We start from the raw sequence: 15,051 nt of genomic DNA on the forward strand, positions 1-15,051 counted from the left end.
TTCTAAAAAAACTGATGAACTAGCACACTGGGTGTTTCTTCCTGCAATCCATCATTCTTCTTCCTACACTCCATCAAAAATTTGAAATGACAAAAATGACCATGAGAGAAAAAGTCATCCCAAAATACTTTTTTGAAACACATATTTTACTTTGAAATTTAACTTTTCATAAATTAAAATAATGTGTTCCAAAAAAAATATTTCTAAATGCTTTTTTTTTTCTTTCAGGTCGTCTATTATGTAAATAACTTTGCGTCTTTTTTTACTTACAAAATTGTGATTCTAGAACTCATTTTACCCATTCTAGATTACCAACTCCGAAAGTCGTTTTGAAAACCCGATTCTAAAAAGATGTCATAATAATCCAAAACAATACAACATAACTCGTTTTTTTTAGCTCAAACCACCAACGAAGCCTTCTCAACACACCACCACCTCCACCATAGCTCTGCCATTTGCTGCAACAACCTCAATGGTGTAAAAACCTGCAACTCATACACTGCCATGGAATCCACGTTTCCAAATAAAATGACAAGGGCAATTTGGATACTTTAAAAAATGATGAGGTGCAGGAAGAAGAATGATGGGGGTGCAGGAAGAAACACCCCTAGTCAATTTTACCAAACCAATAAAAAACCTGACTTAAACGGAACGGACTCAGTTTTCCCTAACTTTGAATAATATCAAATGGAAATTTTCTGCAATTTTCTTTTCCCATAAACTAATAAAGTTCATTAAAAGTACAAAAGATACCAATAATAATAATAATAATAATAATAATAATAATAATAGCATAAATCACAAACACTTACTAATTAATTTATACCTTAATATGTTCATTTTCTGAGTGAAATTTATTGATCAACTCATTGTGAGTAGCATTAATAGGAAACTCATCCTGCATACTTTTTTCCAATGAACTAATTTGTTCCTGTAAAACATAAAAATAAGAATAACAACACAATAACATAAATTTTCAAACACTTATTATTGAAATTATACCTTAAGATGTTCATTTTCTGAAGTAAGCTTATGGATAAACTCATTGTTAGTAACATTAGCAGATAACTTTTGTAAAGAAGTTTTCTTTTCCAATAGTTTAATCCGTTCCTGTAAAACATAAAAAATAAAGATAATAATAATAATAATAATAATAATAATAGTTACAACAATGCATAAATTTCAAATACTTGATGCTTAATTTGTACCTTAATATGTTTATTTTCTGAAGTAAGTTTATTGATCAACTCATAGTTGGTAACATTAGTAGGTAACTCCTGCACAATTTTCTTTTCCAGTGAATTCACCAGTTCCTGCACAGAATAAAAAATGAAACACACTTAACAACTTAATTATTAACTTCATAAATAAATATGAACCATCTCAGCAGGTGGTTCAATCCTTATACATCTTAGACAGAAAGTTCACAAGAGTCCAAACAACAACAACAACCCCCACAAACAGCAGAAGGAATCACTTGTCAAACCTAACATAAATAACTTGTTTTTAATCGAAAACATATAAACCAAAGGATGAAGACACCAATCTATAAAGAAAAAACAAGGAAATTTGAAAGTAAACCAAGATTAGATCTTCAGGTGAGTCAAGGAGAACATTTCAAAATAATCAATCTCCTTCCTTGAAAATATACAATGAGTTCCTCATTTTTTGTCATTAACTTATCAATCAATTCAATGTGAACATCATTAACAGGAATACCTGCATAGTTGGAGGTTGCTCAACTACTTTCTTGGCAGCTTGTTCCTGAATGAGCACTGCCTTAGTTTCTTGGAACTGAAGCTTCATCTCTTGCAAATCATGCTGTAGTTTTTCAGTTTCATGTGTCTTGGCTTCCTTAATTTCTTGGAACTGATGTTGCATCTCTTGCAAAGCATGTTTTAGTTTTTCAGTTTCTTGTGTCTTGGCTTCCACAATTTCTTGTAACCGAACCTCCTTCTCTTGCAAAGCTTGTTGCAGTGTTTCATTTTCTTGTGTCTTAGCTTCCTCAATATCATAATGATAAAAACAACATTTAGCATGTTGGAGATAAATAATAAAATAACCAAATTAGCAATACTAGGCATGAAGAAACACTATTACATGCTTCTGCATTTTCATTTACTGTAAATAAATAAATTACCCTCATTGTCTTCTCTTCTTCTAGACAAGAAGTTAATTCTTTGACTTGCTTTTCCAGATCATTTTTTGCAGCTTCAAGTGCCTTGGCTTCCCTGGCAGCCTGCACTAAGTTGAAATTTAGATGTACATATATATATATATGTATATATATGCATTATACATATATATATTAGTTGGTGATAACATCAAAGTTCTTGTTACAAAAGATAAGCCATCATTGTCATTGGAAATACTTGTGATGGAGGGGTTCAATGTTCAGAAATGTGATTCACATCAAACATTGTATGATTGATAATTTTTAAAAGTAAACAAGAGGGAAGAGGGAACACCATTTTAAGCTTTCGAAGTTCTCTCCTAGCCAATGCTCTCTTCCTGGAACACACTGCAAATGTTGTTGCTTTCTTTAGCCTCTGGAAATAAGTACGATCTGTATAACCTCTATATAGAACCTATGATAAGAAGAAAAAAACCCATTAAATTAATCAAGTTTTATGTATAATGCACCAAATATAATACAATTACTACTGATATAAACAATTTTCCAACACTTTCAATGCTTTAACCTCAAGCTTGTTCTGTCTTTACAAAGAAAAACATATTACAATGAAAGAAAGGGTAAGTAAAAGACTTAAATTTCAGTTGAGATTCTATAGTTATACTTAAAAGAAATAGATGAAATGTATTTTTCTGATGTGATTTACAAATGTGAATACAGTCTCAATTTATAGACGGTTTACAACTTTAAGAAAAGAAATAATAGGTAATGAAAATAAGAAATAATGAGTTTGTACAAATCAAATCACTAACAAGTTACAGTAAATAGAGAATGAAATCTACACTTAATTACACAATAATTTTTCTGATTATGCAACAGTTATGACAGATGGGGAGTCTACTAAACAATGTTCCTTTCATTATGGTCCTAGTGAAGGGTAGAAAGTTTTCATCTTTATACCTATGATATGATTGAAAGAAAACAAAGGTAATTGGCAAATATATAAAGGCAAAAGCTTACATACAGAACCATAGGTACTGTTGGTGCTGTTTTTCATTCATATTTAGAGTTTCATTCAGTAGTATACATTGTAGTTACTAAGATGCAAATTATCAAAGTAAAACTCCAAATTTTATTACAAAATAACATCAACAATTCCTATGCTAGAGTATCTAAGTTTTGTTCATGTATATTTTAAATAGGGAAAACTAAGCAGAAGTTTGAGATAGTAGTCTTCTTTAACTAAGAAGAAAATGCTTCTCTATCCTACCTGAATAACAATTGCAGCTAGTGATCGTTTTCTGAATCTAAGTTCTTTTCTAGCAACCATCCCTCTCAGACCAATTTGAATATAAATAGCTGATGCATAAATGGTTTTGTAAGCATTTCTGGAAATATGCATTAGGAAATCTTTCTGAATTTTCAAACAAGCTGCTTTTCTCCTCATGCATTCATACTGATGTCGTGCAAGTTTTCCTACATTAAATTTAGAGCGCATAAATGTAGAATCAACAACTGCATAGTAATATCTAACATCTAACATGAAAACTTTTATAAAAAAAATGTAATCAACATGTAATAGTATTTCATTGATTACATAGTAAAACACTTCAAACAGTCCTAAAGGATTCACATAAATGACACCTTTGGCAACCCTTTGAAGTTCTATGGCAGACAACTGCATTAAGATGTACTGTTTCTGACAGAGAAACGTGCGGAATTTTCTCTGAATGACAGTTGCAAATCTTCCCAGGGCCTCTGCACGACATGCATCTAGTTCTGCCATTTGACCTGCTCTCAGAAACACTTTTGTCTTTCCAATCTGCAATGGGAATAGTTCATTCAACAAGAGTTTTTTCTATTTCTTTTATAATCTTAAATCCAGGAGTCACACAAGCACATGAATGTCAAAAGCATGTGGCTGGTGAATTGCAAAAACATATGCCGCTGTATCTCAATATGCCTCTTGCAAAATCGCAATGAGATGGAGACTGCACATCAGATGTACAGGTAGACAAAGTCTCAACCTCAATAACAAAGTTGTTTCAAAATCAGAACATTTGTCCTTTCGATCAAGTTTAATCTGCAAATGCATAATTCCGAAGGAGAAAAAGATTCAAAGATAAACGCTTTTGTAGTTTAGGTATGGACTGCAAGTGCTCTAAGATTCTTAGAATCTTGATGTAATGTGACTCCATAATTTTTTATCAATATATACATGTTTGAAGGTATATTCTATAGGATGTGTTGTAAATATGATGCATCATGTTGATGGGTTGAAGCACTCCAAGGACTCCATTTAATTAGTTTATTATTGCTGATTAAAGAAAAAAACACAGAAATGCAATGCAATAGCAGTTAACTTTGTTAGTAAATAGCTAGAACATTACTTGCTTTCTTCATGGTGTTACTCAAACCAATGGAAAAGGAAAGAAAAAATAAAATATCCAAATAATATTTTGTTGGAAATCCAACATCGACTAGAGATTAAGACATTTCATAGTATATATGTGTATGCAAACCTTACCTTATAAACTGATTTTATAAGGTTCTTAAAATCTACTTCTTAATATGGTATCAGAGCCAGCTTAATTACAGAATAAATATCTCCTAATTATGCACAACATATTTTATTCCAATCCATGTTAAAGTAAACCAGCATGCAATGTAAATGTTACTACTGATATCATTAGAAACTCTAGTTGGATAAATTGGCACCTGATAATCTTTAAGATCCACTCTATCTAGAATCCTCTTGCAAGCAGTCATCCCATCACGGCTGAGAATGTATGGTTATTGTTATTGTTATTCGGTTTCAAATACTCCTGAATCAGATTCATCTACATGACTGGAAAAGGAAAAACAAAAAGTGGAAAGGCATGAAAATACCATGATTTCAGAACCTCAGGTTCCAGGATGCTAAACCTCTGAACAAATTCTTCAAATTTCTTTCTAGTGGGATATCCAGCACAACTTATCCGAATTGCCTCCAATACTCCCTGTGAACGGCATCCACAAAGTCTCAAGTCACTTGGCCAAAGTACTCATCACTACAAGAAAATCATTAAATAGAAACTAATTTTAGAGACAAAATAATTAGTTAATATAATAACTAATTATTTTTAGTCTCTAAAATTGATTTCTATTTAATAGTTTTTTAATAGTGCATGTCATACAAGAGAACACAGCCAAAATGGTATTGAACTTACTCCACATCGAAGCTGCTGCAACACATTATTGTTGTCGAATATCCGTGGCTTCAGAACATTATTTGGCTTTACACAACGAATGTAGTGTGGCTCGGTAGCATTTAGAGTTTCAAGCAATGATTGCAGTTGTAGCTTTGTAATACATGCATTAGCATAATGTAGATAAATACAAGGCAGAGATAATTTGCAATTATATACTTGGCAAAACAAAACAGACCTTATAGTTATAGTCTACCTATGTATCGTTTTTGTTAACATATGAGTTTTGGTTTAGTCTCTCTATAATACTTTTTTTATGTGATAATAGATGATTATTGTTACTTGAGGTATCAGCCTAACTGAGATGTCAAGTTGTATAGTGATACCTAACATGAAAGCTTTTATAAAGAAAAACAAAACAAACCTTAAACTGAGTGGCTATAGAAGAGAACTTTTTCGATTTTGTAGCATCCTGAGGTGAAGGTGGGAACAACCCTGAAACAAAGGAGCACTTGGAGGCCCTGAGTAGAGTAGCATGCTCTGGAATAACATAGTCTTTATTTTTATCAAGGAAAAGATTAGTTTGATAAGTGACCTGAAATTGAAAATCACCACATATTAAACCCTTTTTCTTTGCTGATATATTTTAAGTTGAATTGATATGCTGACTAGTTAAAAATTAAAGTAAAATTAGTCAGAACTTGAGAAAACTATGCAGATCAAAATGTACTTCACTTACATCACCGGCATAGTGCTTAATGGTGAAGTCAGTGCGAGACAACTTTGGCTTGTTGAAGCGTTTCTTGCCTATGAAGGTTTGATACATCTTTTCAGCAAATGTTTCATGCGTTGATCTTGGAAACATACTACAAAGAATAAGCAGGTGAAACTCACAATCTCAAAGAACATGCATAGCAGATGCCATTAAATATACCATCTAGAAGTATATTTATTGCAAAAGTGAATAATATTAGCCATTCTATGTCTAATTGAACAACCATAATCAAGTGTTTGAACCACTCAGTGATCAAATACATACCAGGCTTCATCCAGGAGAGCAATAATGCCAACAGGTTTCTGAAGTTATTGTAAGTGTACATGAATTAGAAATGTAAAATACGAAGAAACAAGTATAGCTCAGTAAAGTTCAAATGCAAACTCTTTAAAGAAAAAGAAAATGTTAAAGCCTAACAAGAAACAATACTACACAGAGGGAAAAGATTCTGAAACTCATCTTCAGAAGCCATGAACCAAGGTATACAAATACCCTTTCATTGCCACTCTACTTAAAGAAGGTCTTGTTTATTGGCAAAACTAAACTAACTCTGTTAAACTCCTGCTGAACTGTTACCCTTTTACTCCTTTTTCCTCTTATGATTCACTTTTAAACCCTTTTCTCTTAAGGTTATTGCTATGACTTGGTCCTAACATATGCAGTTATATGCACTAGCATTGCATCTACTTCCTTTAGAAATAGATTGTGAGATTAAAAAGAATTTACTGAACCATTATCATCACTTTGTCCAAAAATCTAGGTAGTTGTAACATCAATAGAATAATCACTATTCACTAATCATGACAGATTAACTTATGAGGAGTTTTAATTTGAATGGATGTTTCAAAAAAAGCATCATGAAAACTTATCAGGTTAATGATACTCACACTAAATCTCATGCAAGACTGAGATGAGAAAATGATAGAAGTTCCCTACAATGGAAAAATGGATGGAATTGTGAACTACACCTTCTCTATGAGATCAATAACATCTTGATTATCAACGAACTCAATATAACTCCAATCAATCTCTTCCTTTTTATATTCCTCTTGCTCCATTTTGAAGACATGCTGCATAATGAAATGTTGTTAATTGAGTCTACAACATAAATTGTCTAGCAGAAAATGGATTCCAACAAGATGGAAAATATAAACGAAATTAACCTGGTTGAAATGTTGCTGTAATTTCTCATTTGTTAAATTGATACAAAATTGCTCAAAGCTGGAAGTAACCATTAGATCATAGGAGAGTTCCAAAAGTTAGTAAGCCACATAAAAAGGGTTAATCCAAAAAATTACACCCTCTTTCTCACCCATCAACAACCAACACAATTATTTCTACTCTCCAAAAATTCTAACACCAGCTACCACAACATTTTTTAACCATTTATCCTATGCTTGAATCAAGCTTAACAAAATACTGTGACATGCAAAGAAGACAGATGCATATCAAGATATTGTCCCTTGGTTAATAAATGCATTGCACATAACTTCCCATAGTTAATAATCCCACTTCATGTAAACAAACACCTGAAAAAAAAAAGGTACTGGTTAAGCACCTGTTGGTCTTGAAACTCTCAAATCCATATATATCTAGAACTCCAATCAAACTATTTGACTTTGGATCTTGCCCAATAGTGTCGTTTATCTTGCACATAATCCTGAAAAACACATGTTTCCATCAATCAAATTACACAGAAACTCATGTATATTAAAATGAGCTTTTATAAGGATATGTAAACTTTTGAGCATCACAGATGTTACCAGTCAAAAAGCCTTGAATAAATTATTTTAGCTAATGCATCTCTGCTGAGAGCTGCAGAATTTGGATCAAGCGATTTTGTTATGGTATCACCACGAGTCACCATGATACGTTTGCAGAAAGAGTCTTCAAGGGATTTCTCATCACACCTTCCACAAACAAACAAGTAAATAAATAACCACAGAAGATTAATCTTCAAGAGAAACAGCAAATAAATTAATGGCATCACTTACATCAAAAGCTCAGCTGCGGTTTTTAGGTGGAAATAAGATTTTTCATCCTTGGGCTGAGAGGAATCCAACACCTCTTCCACTCCATTAACAAGATCAACATTTCCTAAATGAAGTATTGCAGCTACTGTTCGAAATATAGCATCCTGAGAGGAGGGATCACAAATATTTCTAATGAAAACAATAAATAGAAAAAAAGAAGAAACACACACTCTGCAATGGGGATGTTACTGAGGGGTACCTGCTCCTCAGAGCTGATCCCAACAACCTCCATAGCTCTCTTAGTTGCAAGGTACTCCTTAGAATCATCCACCCCATCAAGCTCAATGCAGCTTGATTGATTAAGGTAATGAAATTTTCTTGGATCTTCCAGTTTGTACTTACCAACATCCTAGACATGGGAAAACTCAAATAAAAACAAATTCACATTGTTAATTAGGAATGAAGAAAATTAATATAGGATTGATATTCCTTGTATAAATTAAACACACATGGGTCTTTATTTACAGATGAGAATAATAACAGGATCAATAACATAATAATATAAACTATGGGCTAAGCCCCTTTCATTCAACACACATCAAAGACTCATTATCTCACATCAAACAAGATCAACCAACAAGGTATTTCAAAATCCAACTCTTGAAGCTCATATGCATGTTGAGAATGCTCATTAACTTTTGTAATGAAACAGTAAATCTTGTAAGCACAGTTTTATCATTAAGTAATTACATTCAGAAACTATCCTTCAAGTTGATATATGAGTTCTAGATCTGGAGGCTTGTGCTTCTGTAAAACCCTAACCATAACTTGAATTTTATTCAATGGCTAGAGGCATCAAAGCCACTATGGATCATAGCTCATACACTATTTTATTGGAAGAAGATCTTAATGTTATCACACAAATTTTTTGCATTTGATGGAAAGCATATCTTCAATTTTGTAGGCCAAAATTTATTATCTGAAAGGAAGAATCATCTACCTCTTGTGGTGCAGCACAAAGCATATAAAAGCAATGATAATTTCTCTCAGGATTAGAAACTTGACAGACACGGGATCTTTCCAGCAAATATGTTCTGATAGCAGCTCCTGAAATTCTCCCCTTTTGATCAAACTGAATCTCCACAAACTTACCAAAACGACTGAAATTATACTATGGAAACTTAGGACAAAATTTAAATAAATTTAGGCAAAGAGGGTGCAGAGGAAATTGCAAAGGAAAAAAATATTACTGGACAACACATTTGGTACCTAGAATTATTATTCCTAACTGTCTTTGCATTGCCAAATGCTTCTAAAACTGGATTGGACTGCACAAGTGTGAATAACATGCAAAATAAGTAATAACATCCATGACTATATTTCTCAAGAGTGTGTCACTAAATTTACAATCACAATACTTTCACTACAAGAAAATCGTTAAATAAAAACTAATTTTAGAGACAAAAATAATTAGTTGCTATATTGACTAAATTAAATACTATTTTAAAAACTAAACAAGTTATTAGTTTTTAAATTAATTTCTATTATTGATAAATAGTTTCTAGATTGGTATCTAATTAGTTACCAATATTTTTGCTACCAAATTTAGAATCTAATTAATTGGTATTTAAAACCTTGGTAGCTAATTAAATACTAATTGATAAACTATTTATTAATGATAGAAACCGATAACTTTTTTTAGTCTCTAAAATAGTATCTAATGTAGTCAATATAACAACTAATTATTTGTGGTCTCTAAAATTGGTTTCTATTTAATGATTTCTAGTAGTGTAATATTTAGCATGTGGTTGGACAAGAAAACTAAAAGGCAGAAATATAATCAGAATACATGTCAAAATTTAGTTTCTTACCTCGAGAACTTGTTGCTCCACAGACCGTCCTTCAGTTTCTGCTCTTCCTCCTAAAAAAGCTAGATACTGCATGAGCATCTTTGTACTTTCAGTTTTACCAGCTCCACTTTCTCCACTAACCAAAATAGATTGGCTTCTTTTTTCGTTTATCATCTTGCTGTAGATAGTTTTATTGGTTAGTGAATGCAGACATGTCTTATTCATAATTTTATATCATTTCATAAGTGCCAAGAAGCTTTGATACTGTTAAGAAACCAGAAACTGTAAAAAAGAGTTATAAAACCAGAAATACAGAGAAGTCTTTTGTGTAGTTACTCAACGGAAGAAGAAAGAAGAAAAACAATTATCGTTCTATTTAATAATTTTCTTGTAATGTAGTATACGGTACATGTTACAAACTTATTTGTTTCTTAATTATCTAGATCTGTCATCATCATGTTTAAACCATAGAAACAGGTTAAAGCCACAAACCAAGACACAAAAAACTGAGAGCAGCAACAAGGTACCTATATGCAGAACTTGCAATTGCAAAAGGATGTGGACTCTGTTCACCAAAAGCTGCACCTTTATACTTCATCATGGTACTAGTTTCAGTCAAATGAGGTAACCTTTGAAAAGGGTTCACAGCTATCAATATATTTCCAGTGTATGTCTGCAAACACCACCACCAAAAGTTAAAGCTTCATTGCAGTGACTGTCAAAGCAAAGCAAAGCACATCTGAAATATGAAATTTCATTGCACAAGAAATATTTGACATCTTACATAAATTTTATTTCCGGAATATCGAATTTTCAAATTCTGAAGAACTCCTGGTTCATGCAGATATGCCAGTTTTGTCATATCTTCCACACCATTAGGTGGGAATTCTGGATCTTTGGGATACATGTTAGTCGATTTGCTCACAACCTGCAATGAAGATGCACATGGTGTTGAGTACTTTTAAAAGTTTTAATAATCTCATTGTGTAAGTGAATTGGTTTAACTCTAAAGTATACTGCAGAATCTTGCAGACAAACTTCTTGAAAAGATTTTAGCTAAACTACACAATTCCTTTCTAAAGAAGTATCCATGATGTGAATATCAGATGCACTGAGAAGGAATAAACTCTGCAACATACCGTGATATTCCTTTTCACCCATATAATAAGGCATCACACACCCAAAATTGCCTCAAAATGTACAAAGCATTGGAGAAAAGAACTACATATACTAGAAAAAGAGAAAATGTTTGTTATATTTGGTTAATATGTTTAAATTTGATCATGTTTGGATCATCAGTTACAAACCAATATGTGGAGAAGAAATAAGAAATGCAATACAGCTTCTGATGACATAGTATGTTTGTTACTTATAAGTGAGCTAATTCAGAACTATATAAAGAAACACATAGTATATTTGGATCTCTTTTTCTTTTATATACAGTACATGCATTGGTTATTCCAAACAACTATTGATGAGTGTAATTCTTCTAAAGTTAACAAATAATAAATCTTAAAATGGAGTATACAATTCTTCTATAGAATATTCACGTTTATTCACTTCTATATATCTGTATAAGGGTTGAGGCGCTTTTAAAGTATCTCATTTTATTTTATTTATTCTTTACTGATAAAAAATGATTTAATATACATTGAGGAAACTCACCCTGGTGCCCGATTTAAAGATAATGGTGACCTCATCTTTCTTAGAATCCTGGATTTCTCCATCTATCCAAGCTAATTCAGGGTCCTCAACCCACACAAAGGACCCTGCTACATAATTGAGTTGACCAGCAGCCTGTGCATTCAAAAGGATAATCAGTGCTTTTATCATCATAATAGAATTTCATTTGAATTTATATTGGCATCAATTGTGGACATGCTCACACTTTGCTCCCACATTAATTACAAGTAAAGGTCAATCATATAAATGAAGCTAATGCTGCCAAGTTTACATGACAACATAGTACATGCTACCTAGTTAATGTTAAGCATTAAACTCAAAGCCAGTTTTGTTTTAGAAATTTGAATGACCAATAATTATTATCTTTAATTCTAGTTTTGAATGTCATTTATACTATGATTTTAAATGTAATTAATAGTATAGTTTTTACCAGATAACATGTAGAATTTAAGAAGTCTATTGTGAAACCATTTAGAGAGATTATATTCTTATTTGGAAAGCAGCAGTCAAATAAGAATATACTAATACATTTAAGCCCCTTTAAACTTCAAAACATTGTCATCCATAACAAAAGTAAAAACAGAAACAAAACACTTCTGCATGATATTTAATAAGATGCATCTGTTCTTAACCAGAGTGCCTTAGCACACCTTTTAAATTATTTTTCTAAGAGAATCCAACATGCCCATCCACATCTACTTCAACCATGTCGAGAAATAATATCATACAACAACTTCATTGAAACTAGAAACAGATATAATCTAGTCATATTAAAGATTTTGTTGCCCCAAAAATGGGAAAAATCAGTTTAAAGCACTAGCCACCAAGGAATTTCAACCATCTCCATGTTATAGGACTAAAACAAATAAGCAAAAGCTTCAAAGGGTTGCTGACACTAAAAAAATATAGGTGAATGAAAAGTGCTTATTTGAACCATGTAACAGAATGTGAATCCTATCTAACTAAAGCACACGCAAGGAAAAGTAACACAATGTGAAATTGGAAAGTGTTAAAAGGTATTACCATTGCTAACAAAATGTTATGCTCCCAAATGAATCCGAGGATCAGCTACTCAAACCTTGGATTGCATCACCAGAGTCTACCAAGCAATGTGGAGAAAATAACTTGAGAATATTGAAACAAACTTGCTACTGTTACATATCTAACTTGGCGTTTTCTTGGTATGAAGATTGAAAGATTCAAAATGGGAGTCACCCCGGGAAAGTAGAGTTGCAGAAGAGGCTTCACAATCACGTTGCTTTTCACAAGAAGATGATCAAACCTATGCTAACCCTCCTCTGCAACTATCTTCCTCTATTCTCTTCTCTTGCTTCTACCCAACACGTTATAACATGACACATGAAACGTGATCACAAACAACAACTATGTATCTTAATCTTATGTAACTGGCACACCATGAAATCCAACTTCACATGTTGTCCTTATTCCTGTCACAAGATACCATATACACTTCCAACTAAAATTAAAAATCTTTGAATCCCTCGTTGTTTCTTCACACCTTGGATTCATTGTTTGCACATGAATCTCACACATGCACTATGCCATCATGTGATCCCCTTTGTTGAATACAAATACACCATGTCTTGTAAACTCTTGATGAGTTTTGACGTGATCAATCTCAGAAAGTGTCTTTAATCTTTCTCCTCCCTTCACCCTTCTTCTTCCACATCATGCATGATCATCCAAAAATGATGATCTTATCATAAATCTAAAGAAATTAAGAGAAAACACAAAATATACCCTTGTTGAAGAACTAATTGGTGCAACATCACCAGGGTGGTAGTTTTTCAACCATTGAATTGAATCTGAATATCTGATAGAAAATTGTTGTTTTTGGCAGAATTCAATGGCTTAGAAAACTCATGCTAGTTATGATTACAATTATAATTATTTTGTGTTCTCAACTATGTCTATATTTCTATTCTATGATCTCATTTGAGCTAGGATAAGTTGTTTTTTTTTTTGTTTTTGATAATTGAAGTGTATAATAATTTTAGCTGTAGTATATTTACACATGTTTATTTATAAACATTTTCTTAGTTTTTTTTTTATGTTTTTATTATTTAAAAACCATGATAAATTACTATATTTTAACTTTTTTTATCGTACAAAGTTGTATATTGCACTTGATACTTGGTAGTGTTTCATTGATATGTTATTTTTTTATATATAAAGCTTTCATGTTAAACATTATTATGCAACTTAACATCTCAGTTAGACTGACACCCCAAGTAACAACAATCATCTGTCATCACATGAAACAAATATTATTAAAAGAAAAATAAAGAAAATACAAAAAAAATATAGAGATTAGACCAAAACTCATATGTTGACAAAAACTATGTATAGGTAAATTATACTTATTCATAAAGAACTCTAAGAATATACTAGATAAAAACCTATTATACCAATGAAATAAGTCTCTCTACAAATAAATCTTAAGTTAGCCAACTTATCCGCTCACACATTCTCTTCACGAAAAATATAAGTAAACCCAAACCTTATTTTCCCACATTAATTAAGACAAGTATTCTACCGATTACGAAGCATCCACGGAACCTTAGTCCGAGCCATAAATGCACCATTAACCTAGGCAGAATCACATTCAAGTCCTACATTAGTAAGACCTATTTTTTTGAGTTTCCTCCCTAACATATATAACTCCATAAAACTCTGCTACCAAAGCATTCTGAACGTGAATAAACGTAAAGAAATCACCAATAAACTCTCTCATACAATTTCCAATTTAAGCAGAAAAATATACAATTTCTATATATCAAAATAAGAAAAATTACATGGACATAGTTGAGAACATACACTTCAAAATATTCAGATGATAGAACTTATCAAAATAATTGAGATGATAGAACTTATCAAAATAATATAAATTATTATACAGTTCTATTTTTCTTATTTTGATATATATATAGAAATCGTATATTTTTCTGCTTAAATAGAAACATAACATAGACATAGTTGAGAACACAAAATAATTATAATTGTAACCATAACTAGCATGAGTTTAGAATAAGATTTAAATGTAATATTAATATTAATACTATAATAGCAAAAATTAGTATAAAAATAGAAAATGAAGTAGATTTAACCACGTAGAGAAGCTAGTTAGATCTCAGGTTTTCCTCGAATAAGGGTAAACAAACATTGGTATGATTCATATCTGTTAAGGAAAAAAGGTAACATGCCACCGTTGCACCAATACACAAGTAAGTGACATTTTCTAAGCCATTGAATTCTGCCAAAAACAAAGAATTTCTATCAGATATTCAGATTCAATTTAATGGTTGAAAAGCTACCACACTGGTGATGTTGCACCAACGAGTTCTTCAACAACGATGAGGGTGGATGCTAGATGCTTGGATTCAAGAAAAGGCGTGTAGATTTTGTGTTTTCTCTTAATTTCTTTAGA

At 31.9% G+C, this 15,051-nt stretch overlaps 1 protein-coding gene across 1 annotated transcript; it reads right to left on the minus strand.

The window, feature by feature from the left end:
- Positions 1-820: 820 nt before the first annotated feature.
- LOC137808803 (myosin-6) lies at positions 821-12,311 on the minus strand. Its single transcript, XM_090300787.1, is given in 27 exon segments — positions 821-931; positions 1,003-1,110; positions 1,209-1,313; positions 1,720-2,014; positions 2,139-2,239; positions 2,469-2,588; positions 3,405-3,610; positions 3,779-3,956; positions 4,853-4,913; positions 5,024-5,133; positions 5,344-5,475; positions 5,747-5,917; positions 6,062-6,188; positions 6,362-6,399; positions 7,066-7,167; positions 7,261-7,318; positions 7,656-7,757; positions 7,861-8,007; positions 8,092-8,282; positions 8,285-8,479; positions 9,071-9,230; positions 9,340-9,398; positions 9,942-10,098; positions 10,448-10,593; positions 10,705-10,848; positions 11,586-11,717; positions 12,285-12,311. Coding segments are annotated over 27 exon segments (3,483 nt in total).
- Positions 12,312-15,051: the final 2,740 nt, after the last annotated feature.

This window comes from Phaseolus vulgaris, chromosome 3 (assembly GCF_051622355.1).
Source record: "Phaseolus vulgaris cultivar YP4 chromosome 3, ASM5162235v1, whole genome shotgun sequence".
Lineage (NCBI taxonomy): Eukaryota > Viridiplantae > Streptophyta > Magnoliopsida > Fabales > Fabaceae > Phaseolus > Phaseolus vulgaris.